The 25918-nt window shown below is 47.5% G+C and overlaps 1 protein-coding gene across 1 annotated transcript in view; it reads right to left on the bottom strand.

The window, feature by feature from the left end:
- Positions 1–25918, bottom strand: part of LOC147691957 (flavin reductase (NADPH)-like) — a 194309-nt gene that overhangs the window by 29334 nt on the left and 139057 nt on the right. Inside the window, exon 4 of the mRNA XM_086938244.1 lies at positions 18182–18313. Within this exon, the coding sequence (XP_086794370.1) occupies positions 18182–18313 (132 nt within the window). The remainder of the gene's footprint in view (positions 1–18181; positions 18314–25918) is intronic.

The raw sequence follows: 25918 nt of genomic DNA, 5'->3' as shown, positions 1-25918 counted from the left end.
ATTGTAAATTGATTTTGCGATTGTGATTGATTGGTTTGAGGACCATTGCTTCTTATTATAGTGTCTTCAATACACGTCTGGGTTGGGTGACAGCTACATTTTGTGAATTCCCTCTAGACAGCCACAAACACAGGAAGGTTATGTGTGTCTGAACACTCATCTGTATTCTATTGGCTCTTCCTGGACAGGAAACGAGGGGGGAGCTGACATTTGCACTTAAATAGGTAGTGTCCTGTCCCCACACAAAGGGCTGATTACCCCCTACTGATAGTCTTAAGCTAGATATGGGAATAAAGGACCCCGGACCCCCGTGCACTTCATAGATCCTTGTTTGAAGTCACTCCCACTTCAAAGGCACAACTGGGTATAAGTACTGGGTCTCTGACCCCACTAAGACAGATTCTTCCGGACCTGTAACGGAACTCTGTCAGAAGAACGGCTGTGCTGCTTAAAGAACTGCCATTCTGCTGGACTGCTGACCTGGAAGGACTGCTTTTCTCTTGTGCTGTCCTGCTGCTCTCTGACCCTGCTGAGGGAGAGCTGAACTCTACCTTGCAACCCACGGTGTTCTCCAAGGGCTTGTTGCCTCTACCCCAGCTCCTGTGCCTAGTTCACTGGAAGTGGACCCTTAAACTTGCTTCGAAGGCACTTACCCATCCACTGCCTGCATGAGAAGAAATCAACATATCTTCTCTGTGGCAGGAGCAGAACCCTGCACATTGCATCGGACCCAATGCATTGCATGCAAAACCCAACGCACTGAACCTCACATTGCCGCCTTGGCAGTGTGGAAGAGATTGATGCATCCTTTGACTGTGTGGAGAAACTTAGGCATCACACCTGGAACCAATGCCTCTCGACTACAGCGCTTAATCTTCGGAACCGTATGTTGACTTTGCCCCAGTCCAGTGTGGCCAGATAACCCCCATTGACGCTTATTGCTTCTTAGCTCTACACTTATTTTTAATTTTAAAAAATGCATAACTCAGCGTCTATATATCGGATTTTTGTCGTTTTCGTCTTGATTTACTCATAACATTATTATTTATTTTTCTAACACTGCGTGGAGCATTTTTGTGGTGTTTTCACAAGGTTGCTGTGTGTGTGTTGGACAAATACTTAACACACTGCCTCTTTAGATAAGCCTGACTGCTCTGAGCAAAGCTACCAGAGGGTGAGCACAGGTTATCTTTTAGTGTGTATCTAGCTTACCCTGACTAGAGTGGTGGTACCTACTTGGACCAACTGCATACCAGTGCCAACTAGAGACCCCATTTCAAACAGTGATTTATCAAGGTTTTATGGATAGGCACCCACTACTCCCCACTGAGCCCAGAGGCCATCTTGTGTCTGACTTGTGTTTAGCGTTCTTCGATAGAATAGAAAGAACCTTTGCGGCTGAGCTTGTTTAATTGTGGTGGCAAATACACTGAACGTCCTCTTGACAAAAGGCTAAAGAAAATCTCCTGACCTTCTCTTGAGACTTGTCTTCCACCTCCTGTGTTTCTGACCCGCTTGCATCACAGTGCAGTGAAAGCACTAGTGGTAATGTACATTGAACTGGAGAATCTAACAAATCAACCCACCATAAAAGTTTACTTGGACTTGGAGAAAGAACAATAAGATCAGATTTTAATTCAGAAAAAAATCAGAAAGCCTCAAAATGAATTGACACAGTTCACATTCAGAACCAATTTGAGAGGCGCAACAAACATACAACAGCTGCAGGTATACATCAATGTAAACCTGCAGAATGCTTAAATTGCCAACTGTGAGGGATTAGAATTAGGCCTGGGTGAAATTTAAATTACAGTTGCAGAATTACTGGAATTTTGCATTTAACTTGTTATGCAAAATTCACAAAATTACGCCATTACACCACTTCCTGTATTTATGCTCCATTCATGGTAAATAATTACAGCTAATCCAGCCATTCCTGATAAAACTTTACACCAGCTGCACAACAACAGTGGAATGCAAGCACTTGTAGTGTCCAGTGCTTTGTTTACATGTATGCGTGTGCCAAAAATTGATGAAGAACAACACATTTATCATTAAAACATGCATGCAATTACATATTTTGGCAAAAGCAAATTACAAAAATTTCGCACACCCATAATTAGAATCCATAAATAACTACAGTAGCACACAATAAATGCATAGATCTGAGAATCATCCACTGTGATTATGCAGAATCTGTGATTTAGCTGTGGTGAATGATTAAAATCCTTAACTATCCTCAGTGAACTTGCATACATTGCCACAATGAACTGCAGAATCCATGAATAAGCCCAACTAAGAATGCAAAATATGGGATGTAATCACCGTAAATAGACTTGACCCATAACCCACTAATAGCAGGCATAATGGGGCAGATGTATCAAAATACCTATTTGCGATTCTCAAATAGCGATTTTTTGAGAATCGCTATTTGAGAATTGCAAAATGATATGTATCTAAAAATTCGCAATTTTATAGCGATTTCTTTAAATTCCTTAATTGCGATTAGCAAATTGCTAATCGCAATTAAGGAATAATTTCCCATTCATTTCTATGGGCAAGGAGGCCCATAAGAAGGAATGGAAAGTTATTCTCAATATAAGATTCGCAACTTGCTAATCGCAAATTGAGAATAATTTCAAGGGCGCTAGGGTGTCTTAAGGACACCCTGCTGCACCCCTGAAATGTACATGTGTGCGCATATGGCGCACATACATGCCCTAAGGGCATGTATGAGCGCCACATGGCACCTTTACAAATGCCCAAAAGTGCATTTGTAAAAAAATTCGCAAATTACCACCAACTACAAGTTGGTGGTAATTTGCGATTTCTTAGTGTAAATTCGCAAAACGCAATTGCTTCTTACATAGCATTTAAGGAATCGCAATTTGCGATTCCTTAAATGCTTATGCAATATTAAGGAATCACAAAATTTGCGATTCCTTAATATTGCGATGCGTTTTAGATGATACATTGCATTTACCGTTTGTGTGGAGGGAATGAGAGGGGAAATAGGATATCAGCATAATCAAAGACTTCCCACTGCTTCAATGTTCTGCGTGAGGAAATCTCAGTTGATCATTTTAGGTTTCTAAATACTTTCTCCTGCAGTGAGGAACAAAGTTATTTTATCTCACGATCAGAAAAGATTAGCTCCACAAAGATTTAAATTACATTTACACTGAGCACATTACACCGATGAACAGTGATTGACCCATCTACCTGTGACACAGGATTCCAAACCAGGGAATTATAATCAGTAAACAGATACAGTCTGTTATATCTTGGGAAATAATTCAGATAAAGAAAACAAACTATGTTACATGACCTCACATTTGTGAAGGAGTTGATGTTTTAACCTTGTTACGAGTGGAACTACTGTGTGTATTACATGAAAATGTGCAATGGTGGCAACAGGATAACAAGATCTACATTTATTAGAACTCAATGCAGCATACTGTCTGTCTTGATGTCGCACAGGAGCTGTCACTGCCATACATATATATCAAACTTTTTTTAATAGTCTCTGCTCTCCCAGCAACTGTGCTACTGGGCGGTGTGTGCCAAATCTTTTGTTTATCCTAACAAACTTACATATTATCCTGCATAAAAAACAGGTCATAAAAGCGTAAACTCATTATTACAATGCACTGCATCATCTTACCCCCCTCCCACCTGAGAAATCCATATTTGATAGGTCTGCAATCACCATTTTCAAATGTGGAAAGCAATAACTGATTTGCTGAAAAATATCAAGACAGTTAGTATTATATACATTTACTTTGAGCCTGATTAAACTAACAAGTATTTGACTTGCGTCCCTCAGATATATTTTAAATATATTTTGTAAACCCCACAAATATTTATAAATTGTCTCTGTGAATATGGTCAAAGAGTTCTCGTGCTTAGAAGCACATTCTCGTATGTAGGTACAGAACATTCTGTAAGGGTCCTTAATTTGTAAGTTATTTTAAGGCAACTTTTGAAGTAGGTTTGCTGCTTTATTTATTTGTTACGCATCATGTCATGTTTAAAATGAGGGGGTGGCATTCGCAGATTGTCCACCGCCGGGCAGCTTCGGGCACTTAGTATGGCCCTAGGACAGGAGGCAATTCTGATTTGCTGGCGCTTATCAGCGTGAGCATCAGGAGCGTGAAATCTCTGTGGCGCACTTGCTTCTGAGTGCGGTGAGGTAGCGAAACAACATTTGGGTCTCTGCTTCTGGGCTTTGATTATTAAAATAATTGTGAGGGTTTCCAGACATGGAGGCGGCCGCTTGGGTTCGGGAAGCGCTGCGCACCTTATGTGAGGCCGGGAGGGAGGACCTAATAGTGCCCGGAGTTCTGTCTGAGGCGTGGGTGGGTATGGAGCAGCATAGGTGGCTGGCTGCGAGCGGTGTATACGGGGCTGAGACCGCGTGCATGTCAAGCAAAGGCTCACCAATGCCTTCTGTCAGCATGAGCCACTCGCTGACAGGCGCCTCACCTGATGTCTGACGGTAGCTCTCTCGGTCTCCGTCTGCTGCCAAGTTACCCAGCACGGCAAAAGGTGGGAGGTGCAGGCCGCCTTTCCTAAGAAACGAAATAGCAAACGAGTCGTGCCAGAGAAGAACGGCTCATTTGCTTTGAAAAGTGATGAAAATACCCCACCTAGTGGTCAAATAAAACTACAGTGAAGCCCTGCTTTTAAGCGCTTACCGCGGCGGCAATTCGGCTGCGGTGCGGCAGTTTAGCGGAGTGGGTGGGACCACGTTGGCCAACGGACGTGCGCTGCACTACGAAAGTAGTGCGCCCAACATGCAAGGGTTAAAGAACCACAGGTGTTGGGAGGGAAGAAATACATTTTTATATTTGAGAAAAAACTGTTTAAAAATACCAAGTTGTCAGGTGAAACGTTGTCTGACAGATGCTTGTTTCCCATAATATCTAGTGAGAAAGGTGACACTATTTTACTGTCAAAACAAACAAGTACTCTTGATGTTCTACATACTTCTCCTCAAAAACCTACTCACGATACGTATACTTTTACAATGGGTGCAAATGTAGATAAGAGCTGTGACTTTTTGGTTGACATTCCCAGCAAGAACGAAGTCAGTCAGGTTAACCCCGTTCTCTTGAACTTGAGCAGGAAGGACAATGGATGTGGATACTGAGGGAGATAAATAATGAAAGCAATCTATTAAACCTGAAAGAGAATAGATATCTCACGGTTGCAAGTTCAAGCGTTTTGCAGCCCAACATGGGCGAGATACTGCCAGGCACAAGAAGGGGCGGTAAAGAAGTTCCGGTCAGGCATCTAGCGTCCTGCAACATAAGAAACAGTAAGGAGGGGGATTTGCAAGAGAAATTCCCCACACTGTTGGATGCACAAAGAGTATCTCAATACAAAAAACCTATAAACTGGAAAGCATATGACAGGAGTATAGGGGACAGGGAACATCCAAGTGGTAGAAAGAGGGATGTTAGTGTAGGAAATAGCGGTTTGGTAGGCACACATTTACTAGATGGAGAGAATGAATCCTTGGAAGAGGGAAAAATTGCGGATGAAGGTGAAATATTGAAAGGTTTTCAAGAATCTATAGGGGAAAAGGGGGGATGTACTAAAAATGTCTCTCAAATTTATTTTTCACAGGACAGAGAAAGCGAAGGCACCCAGGGCAAACTCAGTTCAAGACATCAAAACAAAGGGATGAAGAAAAGAGTTTTGACTGAAGAACGCACATCTACAAACCCAGGTGAGATACACACACAGTTTATTCACAAATGTTTGCGGGTAGACAAAAGCGTAGGTACAGACAGTGAATATACTAAGGTCACAGTGCAAGATAAGGACAGTCAGGGAGTAAAAGAAGGTGAGATGGCAGATGACAATGGTTAATGTTCCGTTAAGTTCAGACAGCAATACTAAAGCAGAGGCTGAGGTACAGAGTACATCAACTTTGAGAAGTTTACCTTATATGGGTTTGTTCATGCCACTGGGTGCTCATTTTAATAAGTCTACGAAAGAAAAGATCTGGAAAGGGGAGTTTATTGATGCATTTAAACTACTTCATAGGGAAAATAATTGAAATAACCGGATTATTGGAATATGCAAGCAAAGCGGACAAACTGACATTGTTTGAAGTTCAATGTTTGTTAGGTCATCTTAATTTCCAAGGCCATAAGGGCAGGCAGAACGTTTTGGAGGCGTCTGGGTTTTTCCATGTCTGGTATTAAGCTACCACATCATAGAATCAGCATAACTGCTAACATGCGGCCAGATTTCGAGGTATGGTTATGGTTCCTCAAAGAATTTAACGGTGTCACACTCATTAGATGAAGATTTATTCTGGCAGATGCAGGTATTCTCGGATGCTTCTGCTGCCAACGGTTTTGGCCTCTTTTGGGAGGGGAAGTGGTGCGCGGAAAGATGGCCAGCCAGGGGGGTTGCAGAAAAGAAAAGCATAGCTTTCCTGGAAATTTTCCCATTGATAGTGGCTCTAGCTGTTTGGTGAACGAAGCTGGCAAATAGAACAGCACTGTTTAATGTAGATAACAGGACTGTAGTGGACTTAGTGAACGGTCAGAAGGCCTAGGACAAACAGTTGTTAAATATTCATGCTAGACTGTTGAAAGCTTAACATAATATTCAAAGTTAAACATATTGCAGGAGTTGAAAATAACTTCACAGATGCCCTATCTTGTTTTCAGTGGGAGAAAGTCTGTGGTTTGGAGCACGGAGCGGATCTACGGAAGACTCAGGTACCCAGCGAGGTATGGGATTTGGCAAAATGAATGCTCATCAACTCATCGAAAACTCATTAGCAAAGAGTACCAAACTGGCATACAGGAAAGCTTGGCTGGAGTTCTTAGATTCCGATGCAATGTATAGAGTTCATGATAGCGAAGGGTTGCGGCAACGCAGAGAAGACATAGTTAAGTTCATTATGCTTAATATAGAAAGGATCATTTCTTCTACAACAATAGCTGGGAAGCTAGCTGGAATATCATTCTAGGGGAAGTTCTTTTGGGGATACGAGCCATCGGCAGGGGAAATGAGTAGGAGGATCCTGCAAGGCTGGACAAAAACAGAAAAGGGAGGGCTATATAAAAGAGAGCCAATATCTTTAAATTTACTGTATAAGATAACACTCAGTTTATACGATATTTGTTTTTTTACGTTTGAATACCATATGTTCAAGCTATGCATGATTTGGCTCTTTTCTGGTGCCTTCAGGATATCTGAATTGTTAGGCTCTGCTATTAATGATGATCTCGAAACACAGAATGTATCTCTGGTTCATTCAGATATAAAAAAAAATCTTGAACGCTCAAAAACAGACATAACAGGCAAAGGTTCAAGAGTAACTTTACACACTATAGGCGGTCCTTTATGCCCTAAACAAGCATGGTTAGATTTTCTAGAAACAGGAGGTGCAATTTCAAATGTTATTTTCCGACACCTGGATGGGTCTCAGCTAAAAGCTTCCCAGTGGCTGTCAATCTTACGGAAATTATTAAAGAAAATTGGGAAGAATCCTGTCAATTTTGGTACACACTCATTCCGCATTGGGGCGGCTTCAGAAGCTGCCAGATGGGGATTTTCCATTAGTGACGATAAGAAACTAGGGCGCTGGTCCTCAGATTGTTGTTTACGTTATATTAGAGAGTTAGAATATGAAGTTTAGGAGCAGATATATTAATTATTTTCTCTTTTTTTAGGTCTGGTGGCAGGTTTATCAATGTCACAGCGTCAAGTTTGGATAATTGGACACTCATTCGTCAAATGGGCAGCAAAACAAGCAGAAAAAAGGCATTTTGGGAAGAATTTAGGTTTTAGGTCTGAAGAAGTATCAGTGTCATGGTGGGGACAAAAGTGGCATGAAATGGGGTCAGTTCATGCCTTTAATGAGCGAGCTGTCTTTTAAGAATGAACCTGAAGTTGTTCTGACCACCTGGGTGAAAATGACCTAGTGCAGTTGTCGGGTCTTGGGCTACTGATGGAGATGAAAACTGATTTGGAACTTTTTTCAAAGACTTGGTCCAAAACACAGTTCGTCTTAACAGCACTGATCCAACGCAGAATTTGGAGGGGGGCAGAGAGATTTACTGCAATTGAAAGAGCAGGAAGGAAAGTGAATAGAGAATTGCATCGTTTTTGTTCTATTAACGGAATGTATTAAACATTCATGCTAGACTGTTGAAAGCTTAACATAATATTCAAAGTTAAACATATTGCAGGAGTTGAAAATAACATCACAGATGCCCTATCTTGTTTTCGGTGGGAGAAAGTCTGTGGTTTGGAGCACGGAGCGGATCTACGGATTAACGGAATGTATTGGTTAGTTCACAACAAAATCACAAAAGAAGATTACCAGTTTTCTAGGCACGATGGCATTAATTTGTTCTTTATTGGCAATGAAATTTATATTCTAAACATAAAATAGATGATTTCTAAAATTCTTGAAATACAAACATGGTGTTGAAAACATGCAGTTGAAGCGACAGCATTACTGTTTATTTCAATAGTTACATAAAATATTCTTCAAAAATGTTTTCATTAATAAAACTCCTGCCCCCCCCCCACCCCACCCTCTCTCGTTCCCCCCTCCTCTTTTTTTATATTTGGAAAGGGGAGACCACTCGGTCAACCCGAACGTATGGATGGGTGCCCCAATCCCGTGGGAAACCGTTGCGGGCGGGGGGCGTGTCCCGGCCGGTATGCCCATAGCGGCGTGGTCGGAGCACGCCCCCGCCGCCTAAAAGGGTTGTCCTAAACACCCGCCCGGAAGTCCGTATACCGATGGGCGGGCGCGGCCCGCCCTCCCGCTGCTGGATAAAGGCGCGGGAATCCAGGAAAGCGTCCTCTTGTTCCTAAGCTCTGAAGGCTGCACCACTCGTCGCTCGTGAGCCCTCAAGGGCACAAGCTGCAGTTTTTCGAACGTGTAATCGTTGTTTTTTCTGTTTCAGTAGTCAAGGTGTAGCTGGGATCCAAGTCACTTCTGGAGGACAGGCTGAGCTAACGTTGAACGCGGACATGCCTGGTAAGAAGACTGGAAAGAGCTCCTAGATGGAACGTATGCTGCGCACATTGGTGAACCAAGTGTCGGTGATGGACAGGAAGTTCGGTAAAGTAGACCAGCTGGGTCGCGGCTTGGCGGCCCTCCGGAAACAAGTTGAGGCCCAAGCAGGGCTCTCGGGGGGACCTAAGAGGATCGTAGGGCCTGCTTTGCCAAACATTACCCCAGGGGGGCATAAGGGGAAAAAGAAGAAGGAAAAAGCGGGTCCTAGCGAGGCCCTAGTCCTGATGGAGGTCCCACCGGTCCCAATAGCACCAGCGTCCAGCCCGGTACCCACACCGGTTGGGGGATTGCCAATCCCTGTGGTTATCACACCACTGGATGACAACCAAATGCCTCCCGAATTAGCGCTTCAGTTGGCGGCTGTGTTACCCTGGTTGAAGAAGGGAGTGGGGGGATCCGCGGCTGAAGAAGATCCGGCCGAACAAGCTAGACTGATTATTGAGCAGTTAAGGCAGACAAGGGGTGCTGGGGCGGCGAACGTTCCTTCTATCTCTCCACAGGTGGCGAAGGTGGTCTCGGGCGAAAACCAGAATAAGTCGGCGGACACGGCTGGAGGTGCGGCGGAAGACGGTAAGAGATCACTCCCAATGATGAGTGAGGGCGCGGTACCCTCAAGGCGGGAAAGCTTGGCGCAACATATTCCCATGGTTACTAAGGGGATGGTGTGGGCCAATAAATATATTAACATGTTTTCATTGTTAACTGATCATCGAGAGTTAGAATATGCCAAGACTCAGAAGGATTTATGGCACCCCAGTGTATGGCGGGCAAAAATGGCAGAATTCAGGGTAGAGGAGTCGATGATGAACTGGATCAGGGCCTTTTCTATTTTTGTAGCGATTATCGCTGAACGTACACCGGAAGTGTTGAGTGACCTGGCTTGTTACCAGAGCAGGATCACGAGCTTCCATGAGAAGAATGGGGGAGAAGAATGGAAAGGGTATGACATGGCGTTTAGAAAAGCAAAAGAGTTTAATGAAACACTGACTCGGGATTATTTAGATACGGTATCTTGGCATGCGCAGCTGTTGCCGGGATCAGCGGGTGGTTCAGGGTCGAGCACAAACGGCTCCAGGGCCTTTCCACAGAAACAGTCGCAGCCCTTTCTGCCAAGCTACGGGAGGGAGTCTCAGCCTAGATCGGGCGGGAACGGAAGTAAGCGAGGTGTGTGTTGGGGTTTCAATAAGGGGACGTGTAGCAGGCCGCAAGGAACGTGTAAGTTCAGGCATGCGTGCTCCAGTTGTGGTAACACCTCACACCCTGAAACTAGCTGCCGATCCAGTGCCAATGGTACGGGAGGTAAAGGGAGTACCAAGCAGGATTGATACGGTGCCCCGGAGGTCCACACTTTCGCCCCTAGATATCCTAGCTTTGACCCCATGGCTGAACAGATACCCTGATCATGCGTCCGCTGGGATCTTGCGAGAGTGCTTCTCACATGGCTTCAGGATCCCGGCGGGTGATTTTCGGGGGGGCCCCTCATGTAAGAACCAACTGTCCGTTCAGCACAACCCGGCGGTTGCCGCCAAAAAGATCGCCAAGGAGGTTAGCTTGGGGCGGGTTGCAGGACCTTTTGGTGACCCACCAACGGCTGATTTTGTATGTTCCCCATTAGGGGTGGTGCCTAAAAAGGACCCGGGGGAGTACAGGCTCATCCATAATCTGTCAGCACCGAAGGGGGCTTCCGTCAATGAGGCGATCGATCCTGACATTTGCAGTGTAAATTATGCATCTTTCGATGACGCAGTGGTGATGTTGAATCGCTTAGGTCCCGGTGCATTGTTAGCAAAGTCGGATATTGAATCTGCATTTAGGTTGCTTCCGGTGCATCCCCAAGATCAGCGCTTGCTGGGTTTTACGTTTCAGGGGAAATACTACATGGATATGTGCATGCCAATGGGTTGTTCAATTTCGTGTGCCTATTTTGAAATGTTTAGCTCGTTTCTGGAGTGGGTGTTCTCAAAGGCCACAGGGCACCAACATGTGATGCATTATCTTGATGATTTCCTCTTTCTCGGCCCAGCGGGCACTCGGGACTGTGCACGGGCATTGCAGGACTTCTGCGTGCTCATGCGGGGTTTCGGGGTACCATTGGCGCCGGGTAAGACAGTGGGGCCGACTACCTCCCTGGAGTTTTTGGGCATAGAACTAGACTCCGTGGAGGGTTGCTTCCGCTTGCCGGCGGAGAAGATCGCCAAATTCAGGGCTTCCTTGTTGCAGTGTCTCTGGAACGAGAAAGTGACATTGCACCAATTACAGCAAACAGTGGGTCAGTTTAAATTTGCATTAAGGGTGATACCGATGGCTCGCCCTTTCTCACGATCCATTGCCCAGTCCATGGTAGGCCTCAAGGAAGGGCACCATCGCACGAGACTGTCGGCGGAGGTTCGCCAGGACATGCTCATCTGGCTGGCATTCCTGGCGGACTTCAACGGCAGAGTGGTCTGGAGCAAACCCCCGGCCTCGTCGGCGGAACTAGGCTTATGGACCGACACGGCGGGCAGTGTGGGGTTTGGCGCGATCCTCGGAAACCATTGGTCGCCCCAAAGATGGCCAGCATGGTGGGAAACAAGCGGTTTGACTAATAACATTGGCTTCCTAGAGCTCCTCTATCCCATCTGGGTTGGTCTGTCGGCATGGCCGGAGGAATTCAGAGATCGCTCGGTGGTATTTTGGTCCGATAACATGACTGTGGTTGAGTGCATTAATCAGCAGGCAGCACGCTGCAAATGGATATTGCGATTGTTGAAAGAAATTGTGTTGAAATGCTTGAGATTAAACGTACAATTCAGGGCAAAACATGTGCTGGGTGTACTGAATAATGCAGCTTATGCGCTCTCTCGTTTCAAAATGCAGGCTTTCAGGGATTGTTTACCCTCAGCGGAGCTAGTGGCAGCGCCATTTCCCGAAGCACTATGGTAAATCGGCGCCCCGGACTACAAAACCTCGTGGCAGCCAGTTTAGCGCCCAGGACGAGGAAATCTTATGAAGGGGCGTTCCGCTCGTACTGCGCCTTTTTGGGCCCGGCAGGGGAGCATAGATGGGGTCAGGAGGAGTCCTTTGTCCAATTTGTAGTGGCACTTCATGAGGAAGGCCGGTCGGCGGCAACCGCAAGTCGGTATATGGCCGCCATATCATTTATGGCTCAGCTCCATGGTATGAGGGACCCGACGGACTCCTTTCTAGTCAGGAAGGCTCTGCACGGCTGGTGGCGCTTAGAAGGGTGCAGACAGGATAACAGGCACCCAATAGGGTTTGACAAGTTGACCTCCTTGCTGGCTAAACTAGAGGAGACATGCTCCTCACCTAGCGAGGTTATACTATTTCGGGCAGCGTTCGCATTGGCGTTCTATGGGGCCCTGCGGGTGAGCGAACTAGTGGCTACCAACAAAAGAGATACGGAAGGGGGTCTGCGCAGGGATCACATCCAAGTAAGGGGGGATTTTTTGCTGATCTCGATATCCAGGTCAAAGACGGACCAGGAGACCCAGGGGAATAGCGTTGTGTTTCAGCGCGCTCCAGGTAGTCCCGGTTGTCCAGTAAGGCATGTTGAGGCCTACCTAAAACAAAGGTTGACAACGTGGGGGGGGCCTTGCTGCGACATACGGACAGCACCCCGTTGACAAGGTTTCAGTTTCAGCGGGTGCTGGCAATCACGATTGCAGCTGCAGGCTTGAACCCGAGTGATTTTGGGACCCATTCATTCAGGATAGGGGCCGCTACGGAAGCTACGGCTCAAGGTCTGCAGGCAGACAATGTTAAGCAGTTAGGCCGCTGGTCTTCAAACTGTTTCAAGAGGTACGTGCGACTGCACATGTTGTAAGTTACTGATGAAGTTCACTCACGCTTGTTGTCTTTTGTTTGGATTACAGTTTCACGGGCCTGTGACGCAGGGCGGAAATTGGGACCGGCCCAGCATCAGCTAACCACCACTTCAGGAATAAGGAATGGAAGACGTGTGGTCTGGGTCGGGGGCCACTCATACGTGAGGCGTGCCGGGGACATATTCAAGACAGGTAATGCGATCCACACATCTGAGGAATATGGGTTCAGGGTGTCCTTCCATGGGAATGGCGGCCTATGTATTGACCGACTGCAAAGTTTTGTGGAAGAATTACTAGGGCGGCACAGGTCAGCGCCATCTGCAGTCATAGTGCACATTGGGGGCAATGACTTGGTAAGACTGGGCAGACGAGCTTTAGTTGAGCACATACTTTCTGCAGTTAGCTGGTTAGCAAAGAGGCTCCCGGGATGTACAATAGCCTGGTGTCACATGATTCCGAGGAGGGTATGGCTGGGTGGTTTGTCCACATCAGCGTTGAACCATTCGGTAAAGAGGGTCAACAATAAAATTGAGAAATTGTTTCGCTCTGCTCATCTTCAAAGCATATCTCATGGGTGCATCTGGGGTGATCACGGTTATTCTGATGATGGGGTACACCTGTCCAGGGTGGGGAATGACTTATTGATAGGAGACATGATAGCTTGGCTAGTGGGGTTGAGGAGACATGACCTATAGGAGGTGTGGGGGGGGGCCAGATAGTCGGTCAACTATCTGGCCTGTGGCGGTAAGGTCATGATCGGTGAGCAGTGATTTCAAGGTCCCTAGGGGGGGCGCCACCCAATATGGATGGGAGCGCCCGGGGGAGGCGGCCATTGGCCCCTCCCACGGGGGGCGCCACCCATTACGGATGGGTCGCCCAGGGGGAGACAGCTATAGGCCCCTCCCAGGGGGAGACGGCTATATGCCCCTCCCCAGAATTTCCCGGGGGCCGGATATCCGCTCCGGCGGAAGAGAGTGCGGGGAAAGGGGGGGAGTCCACGCTGTCTTTCTTACGGATACCCCGCACGGGAACTCGAACGACCTTAAGATGGCGTAGAGTGAAAGGGGGCCCCCACGAGAAGGGAAGTTACAGTTGGCTACGAGGGTAAAGTCCTCTGCGCATGCGCCACTCACACGTGAGGGCGGGAATTTGGTGATAGGGATCTGACACCGGTTAAGACCTTGCCGTTGGCCCCTAACGTTAGGATGTACAAATTCGTATATAATGCATTTGTCATGATGTTAGACTCGGTTAGGAAATCTTTGTATTAGAGATTTGTTAAGGTTAGCCTGAATACCTGTCTTCATCAAATGTAATGGAATGTTGAATTTGTACATGATACATGAAACGTTTTTAATTTAAAGTTTTAAATTTTGTTTAATATTTTAATAAATACGGCCGGGGGGGTCGTGAGGCCCCCCTGCCTTCCAAAAGTTCAAACTGTGTCTGTCTCCTCCCATTGGGATTGGTGGTGGAAGGGGTGGCGGGCATCCCGGCCCATATGGAAAGGGGAGACCACTCGTCACCACGAACGTATGGATGGGTGCCCCGATCCCCCGGAAAACCGTTGCGGGCGGGGGGCGTGTCCCGGCCAGTATGCCCATAGCGGCGTGGTCGGAGCACGCCCCCGCCGCCTAAAAGGGTTGTCCTAAACACCCGCCCGGAAGTCCGTGTACCGATGGGCGGGATGGGGGGCGCGGCCCCGCCTTACCGCTGCTGGATAAAGGTGCGGGAATCCAGGAAAGCGTCCTCTTGTTCCTGCGCTCTGAAGGCTGCACCACTCGTCGCTCGTGAGCCCTCAAGGGAACAAGCTGCAGTTTTTCGACCCACCCACCAGCCCCTGTTGCAAAATATTTGGAGTGAACAAAGTCCTATGTGGCTATTCAATTGTAATAAAACATGTTTTTTTTTTTTGGAATCGTTGCTTTTATCTTAAATTTATGACAAGAGTATGCATGTAACTGAATACTTGCTTATAGGCCTTTTTTCCTTCGTAGAAATGTTAAGGAATGTATGCAATAAAAATTGTTTTGTGCTAGAGGACCTTTTTTCCTTTGTGGCAATGTTGAAGTCAGTGGATATATCGAGCGGTACTACAAGAGTAAGCACAGGTTTCTTTCCCCTAGTAGGTAACTAATTGTCGTATTTATTTAGTCTTCGGTCGGGTGGTAAGGTCATGATCGGTGAGCAGTGATTTCAAGGTCCCTAGGGGGGGCGCCACCCATTATGGATGAAAGCGCCCGGGGGGAGGCGGCCATTGGCCCCTCCCACGGGGGTCGGCACCCATTTACGGATGGGTCGCCCAGGAGGAGACTGCCATAGGCCCCTCCCAGGGGGAGACGGCTATATGCCCCTCCCCAGAATTTCCCGGGGGCCGGATATCCGCTCCGGCGGAAAAGAGTGCGGCGAAAGGGGGGGAGTCCACGCTGTCCTTCTTACGGATACCCCGCACGGGAACTCGGACGACCTTAAGATGGCGCTGAGTGAAAGGGGGCCCCCACGACAAGGGAAGTTACAGTTGGCTACGAGGGTAAAGTCCTCTGCGCATGCGCCACTCACACGTGAGGGCGGGAATTTGGTGATAGGGATCTGACACCGGTTAAGACCTTGCCGTTGGCCCCTAACGCTAGGATGTACAAATTCGTATATAATGCATTTGTCATGATGTTAGACTCGGTTAGGAAATCTTTGTATTAGAGATTTGTTAAGGTTAGCCTGAATACCTGTCTTCATCAAATTCAATGGAATGTTGAATTTGTACATGATACATGAAACGTTTTTAATTTAAAGTTTTACATTTTGTTTCATATTTTGATAAATACGGCCGGGGGGGTCGTGAAGCCCCCCTGCCATCTAAAAGTTCAAACTGTGTCTGTCTCCTCCCATTGGGATTGGTGGTGGAAGGGTAGGCGGGCATCCTGGCCCATAAGATTATGGTGGAAGTTTCCTTGTTATATATTGTGGCTACGTTATCACCTGTTTGGCGACAGTGTGTGTTTGTGCTTACAGATATAGCACTTGTTAACAAATGAATAAAGTTTTTCACCTGTTTGGCGACATTGGTGGTATGTTTTAATTTATCATGGGCTTATCCGGCTCACATCAGATATTTTTCCTGACGAATCCGTCCTATTACCTGTTTTCAGTTACTTCCCTACGGAAATAATTCCTAACCATTCAATACCGATTAGCTTGTAATTTTGCCCTGTTTGGATGTTTGGATTCAGATTGTAACTCAGATTCCGCTTAAGAGCCTTCACAAATAGACGTGACGTCCCCCCTTTTTTCATCGGTCCTGGGCCCTATTGGGTCAGAAATATCACCGATAGAGCGACCTTTCAATTGTACCCGTTCGGTACAGCCCTGAAGAGTCGTTGGCTGTTTGTGCCTTTATGACGAAACACGTGTCGGCTGGTGCTTCCTTGTGTCCGAACAATAAAGGACACCACAACTACGTTGGACTACTCGTGTTACATACTTTTCACATGTGTTTTTCGTACCAACCTTTGTCTCTATAGAAACTGCTAACCACAACTATGATGTTAATCTTTATTACCTGAGTGTGCATGGGCGCCCTGTGTGTTCAACTTTTTAGTACTGACCTCGGTTAGTACTTTTCTGGGGGATTATAGGGCTTATCCCCTCGTCCCTTTCCATCTCGCAGGACTAGACTCCTTAATTATTATCTTAGCTTCACTTTTAAGCTCTGCGCCACCTTCTAAAAACCCTTGCCCTGTCCCAAACTGTGCATATGTGTTTTCCAGAGACAGAATTTCCCTGAGGGAATTATTTGGGTAGGTTGGTCCAGGTGACCTAATTTGAGACTAGATTTCAGTGACACACATAATTGATGTTGTCGTCTAATTGATCACTACACATTTGGACATTGTGCACAGAGAGATATATTGACTACTGAATGGCACTGTGCGGATTTCTTTCTTTAGTATTAGCTACGCCTTGTCTTTGGGAGGGAAATTTCCTGTCTATTCCTTCCTTTCCGAAAGGAAGACAAGGCGGAATCATGTGTTAAGAAACAACCCACTCACTTAGCTGCTGTGTTCCTTTGCAGACCTATGATGCCAAAAGAAGAAGAGACCATATACACCTCTGTTTCTATTTACAATAGTTGTTTTATATGGTTCAACAAATTATTCATGTATATACAAAAGAGCAAACTAGAAGTGCATAGTGTCCCCAGTGTAAACGGAACCTTAAAGCAAGACTGACATATTCGTGACATATGTAATAGGTTTCCACAATTTTTTTAAGTCGACCATCCATAAACCCACAGGAAGAGCAGCCTCCGTATACAATAATCAGAGCTGGTTAAAATGGTTCGCTTTAACTGTCTGTCACTGACGTTTTGAACACAGCATCCATCTTTATTCCAGGTGAGCCATTTAACTGTCACATGGCTGCAGACCTCAGCCACTGAGCCTCAAAGTCATGAGGGAATGAGGTCCTTCCAGTGTTACATCACATAGCACCTTCATCTGTATATAGCACACTAAAAATCAGGATCGATAAGGTGCATAGGGGGGCAAAAAAGCGCTTGTGCGGTGCAGCTTTTTATTAATAACTGTCAGTACGTGGCTAAAAGGTTAGTAAATAGATAACAGAGTGAGTGAGTCGAGTGAGTCATACATAACACTAGCCAGATCATTATCAGTGCCAGTGGAAGATGGATCTATTCAACAGTAAGGATGGGTGCAGTGTTTACAAACCACTTTGGTCATCTTGATCGATAAAAAAGTTATCTGAGAGCTTATTACAGTGAGGGCAGAAGGGAAGGAATAGAAAGTTTGGCTGAAACATTAAAAAGAGCACACCATTTGCTTATCAAGGTTCCTAAATTCACTGGCAAACTACTTTATGGGTCCAGAGAGTCTAATTGCTCCACAAAGTAGCACAGCAAACTAATGGGATTGTTTCTATGTCAAATGTGCCTTTCTTTGTGGAAGATAGTTCTATCAAATCCTCTCTCATTTGGGGCACTTCAACTAGCCTGGGAGCTTTCTGGTCGATCAAACTCTTAATGGACGGCGTTTTTAAGAACACTATATTTTTTACAAATAACTTGGAATAATCCATGTACAAAAATATACCATTGGGTGATCTATTAACCCTGTGTGTCAATTAAGCACCCAGAGGACTTAATAAGCCAAATCAAATCAAGCCTTCTTATCTCCATCTCTTACCTTCACATTTAATATTAAAAGATAACTCTTGAACTTTCAGCAATAGTTGCCCAAAACTAGTAACATGGTCCCCTGACTGAGAACTTAACCCAACCTACCTGCAATATAAGGAGGGAGCACAGCAACATAGTCCAGTCCAGACCCCTTTAGGACTTCATACATGCGGATGTGGTCTTCGGTCACAGGGAGGTAGTGAGGCGGCACCTTAACGATATCCCAGACCAGGAAGTCTGAAAAGATCAGTTAGAAATACATCTTTTTAAAAAAAAACAGATTTTATTAGCATTTGGTTCATATAACATTCATTTGAGCAGTTCTCACAACAGTCATCTGTTCATATGTTTACATTGGAATGCTCTTCCTCATTTTTGTTTTAATATCTTTACAGAGTAAACTTGTTCAACATGTTCAACTGGTTCCAACTCCCAAATCCCCCCTCCTCCCTGAGCTAGTGGCGTGATATCCAGTTTGTATGTGTCAGCAGTGTGTGTTGCTTCCTCATTTAACTGTGCTATGTGTGTCTGGGGTCCGTGCTTGATAAGGGGATGGGGGGAGTGGTGACCTCCTCAAGTCTCGTCTTATCTTAGGCCCTCTATGTCCCTGTCTCATTTTCCCTTTCCTGTGGTGGCGAATTTGACAGGTTGTCTATTGTATCATCTAGGTCTGGTGTTCCTATGTCCCCCACTAGGCTCCCCCAAGCTCTAGCTGTTTCAAAGTACCCTATACCACTATTTGCCACACGCAGCAAGATTATATGTTCTGCGTCTGCCCACTTCCCTAGTTCCCTTCTCCACCTCTCTATTCGTGGGCCTTTCACGGATTTCCAGTTCTTTGTGATTTCCCTTTTCGGTAGTACAAATGCTAAGTCTTGAAACCTCCCAGTGACCTTTGTCTTAGCCATGTGCGGAAACCAGTGTAGTATGCAGCGATTTGGTGTACCCGGGACTTCCCTTTCTATTATTTTCTCGACTGTCGTTATTACCTCCTCCTAGAAACCCATCTTGGGCAGGCCGCTCACTCCGTTTGGAAGCAGCGGCTGATTCTGGCTGGTGTGAGGTACGCCCTATGAAGTATGTAATAGTTTATGAGCATGAACCTCGCATTTCTAGAGACCTTCAAGGTGTGCTCTACAATGGCATCCCCATCCTTTTCTATGATTGGTACCCCTAAGTCCTCTTCCCATTGTACTCTCAGTCGATCCAAGGGTTTCTGTACATCCCTTCTGATGGCTCCATATATGCAGGAGGCCGTTTTTATCCTACCTGCAGAAAGGACTACATATCTGCAGCAGTCCAATGCTCTAGATTCTGTCGCTCCCGTAGTCCATTGCTTCCGGAATGCCGCCGTAACAGCTCTATGTAGTAGAAAATGACCCTGCGGGAGGTCAAACTCCTCCCAGAGGACCTCAAATGGGAGCATTTGGGATTCTCGAAAGAGGTCCCCGATCACTCGTAGCCAAACTTCCTTCCAGTGATCCAGTCCAGCCCAGTTCCCTCCATGCAGTAGCTGTCGGAGCATTTCAGTGGGTATGTCTGGGGAATAGGGGATCTTGCAACCCACTCGCTGTAACCACCTCGCCTATCACCGCATGATTACTGTCTCCTTGTCCGTCTTCCTGCGTGGTCCGTGCTTCAACCTTAATAGTATTTTCATTAGGATTGGTGTTCTGGGGCAAATGGTGACTGTACCCTGTGTGAGTTTCTGCTGTCTGCCAGACATCTCACAAACCACTGCAGCTGTGCTGCCAGGTAGTATGCCTCAAGGTCAGGGACTGTCAGCCCTCCTGTGGAGATGGAGCTTTGCATCGTACCCAGGGCCACTCGTCTGCGTCCCGCCCCCCACAAGAATGCTATAATCTGTGAGTTTAGGTTGCAGAATTTCACACAAGGTAGCCACACCGGAAGTATTCTCAATATGTATAGCAGGTGTGGTAGCGTCACCATTTTCAGGATGGCCACTCTGCCTGTGACCGACAGCGGGAGGGATTCCCAAAAGTCCATCAAGTAATGGAGAGCCTGTATCCCCCTGCCCACATTGCCCTCCACCAAGTCTGCTGTGTCATGGTATATTGTCACCCCCAAGTACTCTAGGCAGGTGGGTTTCCATTGGATGGTACCCCAACCCCTCTGGAGGGCGTCTATTGTGAGTCATGGGGAATACTTTAGTTTTCTGCCAGTTTACCCGCAGCCCCAAAAGAGCGCCAAATTCTTCCAACATACCCCTAGCCCCCTGCAAGTCTCTGTCTGTATTTTATAGGAAGAGGAGTAGGTCGTCGGCATAGAGTGCTATGCGATGATAAGTGTCCTTGATTGCCAACTCCGCGTAATCCTGTCCCGCTCTGGCCAGGCATGCCAGCGGCTCCATGGCCAGTGCGAACAACAGAGGGGACAAAGGGCATCCCTGCCTAGTCCCCCTTTCTACCCTCATGCTCTGAGAAATAACTCTCCCTGTCCACATCCTGCCTCTGGGGTCCGTGTATAGCCGTTGTACCCATACCACAAACTCCGTGCCGAGACCCATCGTCTCAAGGACTCTATGGAAGTACTGGCATTCTAGGCTGTCAAAGGCCCTTTCGATATCAACTGCAAACATTGCAGCCTCGTGTTTGGCATAATCCTTTGCTCTCATTATGTCTATGAGGCGCCTGATATTAAAGATAGTGTTCCTCTATGGTATGAAACCAGTTTGGTCTGCATGTACTAGCTGGGGCATGTGGGGAAGCAGTCTGTTCGCTATGATTTTGCTCAATATTTTATAGTCCATGTTTATCATGGACAATGGTCTGTATGCGGTTCTGTCATGAGCCGGTTTCCTGGGTTCAGGTATAGGAATTATCAGGGCTTCCTTCGTGGTGTTGGGCAGCAGTCGCAGCTCTCTTGTTGCCTGTTACATCGTGACCAACTTAGGAGCTAGTTTCTCAGCGTACGTCATATAGAACGCTGCTGGGAGTCCATCTGTTCCTGGCGTTTTGTGGCGCACCATAGGCTTAATGGCAACTTTTACCTCCCGTAGGGAGACGTCCGCTCCTAGGTCCACTGCCTCCTCAGGGTCCAGACGAGGCAGTTCTAGCTCATCTAGGTATTCTAGGGTCTCACCCCGCCCCCCAAGGCACTACTGTACAGTTTGGTGTAGTATTTGGCGAAGATATCATTAATACCCTCTTGTGTATATTGTCTGCCCCCAGTTTCGTCTTCCAGTTTCACTATCGGTGACCCCCTATTGTTTGGATTGGCGAGCCACACCAGCAAGGAGCCCGACTTGTCTCGTTCCGCATGTGCGCGGTCAAGATATTGTTTATAGTCTAAACACCTCAGTCTCACCGTCTGGCGTGCCACGGATTCTCGCGCTTCTAGAAGTGCCTCCTGCAGGTTTGGGCGCTCTGGACTTTTCTGTTCTAATTGTCTAAGTTCCCTTTCAGCTGTGAGGACCCCTGTTGTCAGTGTAAGTCGGACCCCTATCACCTCCGCTATACAATGCCTTCGTATAGTTGTCTTAAAGGCATCCCATTTCTGGAGTGGGGAGGACGCCGTTCCTTCATTGTCTTGGAAGTACTGTGTGGCCTTTTCTCTGATACCTTCCTTTAAGACCTGATCCTCCAACGCCTCCGGTCCGAGTAGGAATGGCCGGGGCAGGACTTGCCCAATAGAGGCCCAGAAACACTGGGTTATGATCGGATATCGTCCTAGCTAGGTACTCAGCATTGCCTACCTGTCCATGTATGTCCGGGGTACATAGAAATGCGTCCAGTTGCATATGTACGTCATGTGTCGTGAGAAAAATTAATAGTTCTCGTCTTGGGGGGTGCAGCGTCCTCCAGGAGTCCACCAGCCCTCAATGTCTCTGCCAGTCTCTGAACGCCCATGCATTTCGGAGTATTGGGGAGTCCAGTAATGGAGGATGCAATCTATCCAGGGCTATGTCGGCTATAGCATTGAAGTCTCCAACCATGAGCACTGCAGAAGTCAAGTATGGGGCTAGCTGTTGGGATAGCCGCGCCAGATATCGTGGTTGGCCCACATTTGGGGCGTAAACACTGATAATGCTCACCTCTCTACCCTCCAGTCTGCATTTCAGCGCCACATACCTGCCCTCTGGATCAATTAGCTTACTGGTGACCTGGAAAGGAACTCCCGCCCGCACCCAGATCATAGCGCCGCTGGCATAGGCAGAGTATCTGTAGTGTAGATTGTTTGTCCCCGCCATCTCTTCTGCAGGGCTTGGCCCTCCTTAGCTGTGAGATGCGTTTCTTGAAGGAGTGCTATATGTACCCCTGTCTGTTTAGATAAGAGAAGACTTTATATCACTTGGCCATCGTATGCATGCCCTGTATATTCCTGGATAAGCACTTATGCTTCATTTCATTTGCCATATCTGTATCTCTTCTTGTAATGCTCATCCCCCGTCCCTATCCCCCCACACACAGCCCAGATGTGTCATCCCACAACTGCTGAAATGCGCATGCAATGCGACCCATGTTTCCAACCCCAATAATTTCACAACATTATAACAGGATTCACAATGCCCCTTCCCCAGGACAAGTAGGTGGTGCCCTCACATTCAAACTAGTAGTCCGAGTCCCTGGATTATTGTCCACAAAGTTAGGGAGGAGAGTCTCATTGCGCTTCAGGTGCGTCCTCCCGCCAGTCCGGTGTCCAGCACCTTTATTGTATTAGTTCGCCTGTGTGCCCCATTGTCTCTCTCTCACCTTCCCCCACATTGGAGTCCTCCTACCTGCATCTTCAGATGATGCATGGCATGCTATCTTTCCATTTGTGTCTCCGCCTGCAAGGGTGCCAGTATGCCTCTTCTAATTTCTCTGCTGTGAGATCTTCTGCGTCGGTCTCCCCGGCATCTTAGGTCTTTTGGTGGCGATATTCTCCGGTGTTGCTCCAGCCAGGGCCACGCCTCCTGTGGGGAAGTGAAGAATTCCGTTCCGTCCAGGGTGTCCACTCGCAGTTTCGCTGGGTATTGCATTGCGCACATGAATTCCAGCTGATGGAGTTTGGTTTTGACGTTCATGAAGGAGCTCCGTTGCTGCTGAACCTCCCTGGAGAAATCCAGGAAGAAGGGCACCACCACATTGTTTGCTTTGATTTTGCCTTTCCGCGAAGCTTGCGCCAATATATGGGCTCTGTCACGGTAGTGTAGTAACCTCGCTATCACCAGTTGTGGCGGCGCTCCCAGTGCAGACGGCCTTGTCGGCACTCAGTGCGCTCTTTCTAGGGCGTGGAATGGAGAGAGTCCCTCTCGTGCCACCGTTGTACGGAGCCATCCCTCAAGATACCCCACCATCTCCATTCCTTCTATTTTCGCGGGGAGACCAGTCACCCTGATGTTATTACTTCTCGAGCAGTTTTCCGCATTCTTCGCCCTGAGTTCTAGTACTTTTACCTTTGATTCCAGCCCCGCAAGTTGTGCTTTCATTTCTGTGAGCGCTTGGCCGGTTTCAGAGATTTGCCGTTCATATGTTGTGACTCTTTCTGTGAGTCGCATGTGGTCGTCACGTAGCAGCTCCAAATACACCCCTATCGAGTCAATTTTGGTCTCTAGACTCTCACTAGAGGCATTGATGGCCTGATGGATATCCTGTAGGGTCGGGATCTCAGGGGTACTCGTCGTGGGGAAATGCGTACCACTCTCCTCTGAGGGTATGTACGTCAGCGCATCCTCCTTTTCCTTCCGCTTAGTCTGATTCCCCATTCTCTTCCCACTATATCTAAGGGTGTCCTGTTTTCCTTAGGTCGGGGTAGTTCCCTTTACCCCCTTCGGGGAGTGCCCAGGGTTGTGATAGCTTCATCTACGCTATGTCTTGCGCCTCCAGTTGCAGGGCTCTGGTGTGGCTGGCGCCTTACCATCCTGTATCGCAGACTGAACTGGCTGCTCCGCACCTTGCGGCCTGTTGCCTCTCTTTGGCCAATGCGCTTTGGCCTCAGAAGCAGATTGTGTGTGTTAGCCTTCAGCCTCTTGTCTGGGTTGAGGAGGGGGCGTCCTGCTCTATTTTGCCTCCCTTATGTTACTGTCCTGGAAGTGGGGCACTCTTTGCGGCTCTTCTCTTTGCATGACCCGGTATGAGGCAGATGGGCACAAATCTCGCTTAGTGCTCCCTCCTCTCCCCGGCGGCCCGTTTTTGGCACAACCCTTGTGGTTAGGTGTCTCTTGGTCCTCAGTGCTACTGGCGGTTCCCCTGAGGAGCAACCGCCCCCTTACTTGTTGCTTCGGTTCAGCTTCCTTCAGGTGGCCCCCTACCTCAGTCTCCTAGGAGGTGGGAAGTGGGGCCTTTAACCCTCTCTATGCAGGCAGCATTGTCAGTAAGGTAATCGTTGGTTCCCTGTTTGCTGCAGTAGCGCTTCTTCTCCGCTGCTCCTTGCTCAGGAGTGGGGAAAGGGGGCTCGGGCCTCCTCTCCTTGCAGACGGCTCTCCCTGGTTTACCGCTCCTCACGCTTGTTACCAGCTGGCCATGTTCTCTTCAGCGGCTGAGTGTGATGGGCGCGCCCGGAATTTTGGAGGGGTGTATGGCGCCACCATTTTGTTGGTTTGCGCTCTTCTTCCACCACTCCTGCTGTCTCAGCGTTTCTCTCAGCCCCTTATTTATTGTGGTCGCGCATCTGGCCTTGATTCAGCCACTTCCTCGCGGCTTGCTGCCTCAGCCCTCTTGCTGTTGCAGCGGCCCTCTTGCAGCTTATTAGCTGTGCTTGCGATGTTTATTCATGGTCTGCTTGTCCTGCCATGACTCTGCGGCACCTTCTTAGCAGCAATGTGTGGCGGGTGCACCTGCCACGTCGGAGGGGTTTTTCGTGCCAGTGGGCGCCACCATTTTGTCCGCTCGCCTTTCCCGTCTCTCCCGTTCTCGTGGCGGTTTTCTCAGCGCAATGCCGTCTCTGAGGGCCACGCGATGGCATCTGTATGCTCCTGGGGTGTAGGGCTATAAATGCCATCCATTTTATTCTCTGTGGGCAGTCAGGATGGGCCCGAACAGCGGCCGGCAGAACGGAGTTCGCAAGCTCTGCCGCTAACTCCATTGGCGTCCAGGCCACGCCTCCCATCAGTTAGAAATGCATCTTACTGAAGGGGTTGGGAAGGCTTAAAACCTGATTTTAAAAAAGTGCATGCTGTGGAACAAAGGGGGAGGTTTGAGAAATTTGAATGTTGGAATGCTCTGAAATGTTCTCAATTAATAGGAGCAGACGAGTAGGAGTTGGAAAGTAAACATACAATGAGAGCAAGTGGAAAAGACGGATAAAGTGGGAGGAATAGAACATTGGGAAGCAGCCTTTTAAAAGCCATATGGATCTATTGGCTTTGCTAGTAAACACCATGATATGTACATGTTCATCTGTCTTCATGCATGCAGGCGTATGTCATGATGTTACACCGGCCCAGCATGATGACCTATGCCTGTGCATGAATCACCACGCATGTGTCTGCATTCGGAATGATGAGACTGCCAGTTCGATTTTTTTAAATTTACCTTTCCAAGTTGGTGGATGAGTGGCTTAGCGCACCAAAACTAATTTATAAAATGAACATGAAAGTACACATTAAGAAAGGAAAAGCCTGGCAGCAAACTGCTGCTGACAGGGTCTAAAAACCAAACAAAAAAAATCCCAAGAAATAAAAACGAATGCAACTGAGAGGGGTGGGGGAGCACAGAGTAGGGCGCATAGAGTGGGCTGAGAAGCAAGAGGTGGAGGGTTTAAACTTTAAAAATAAACCCTGGGGGGCGTGGCCAAGATGGCGGGGTGAGCGGACGCTTCCTCCCGTAGCTCCCCCGGCCCAGCTCAGCTCGAGCCCCGATTCCTGCGCTTCTCTCCCCCCGCGGCTGCACTGCGGGCGAG

Source organism: Lissotriton vulgaris, chromosome 9, assembly GCF_964263255.1.
Source record: "Lissotriton vulgaris chromosome 9, aLisVul1.2, whole genome shotgun sequence".
NCBI classification, from domain to species: Eukaryota; Metazoa; Chordata; class Amphibia; order Caudata; family Salamandridae; genus Lissotriton; species Lissotriton vulgaris.
Note: the sequence above shows the minus strand (reverse complement) of the source record. Positions and strands in the feature narration are given on the sequence as shown.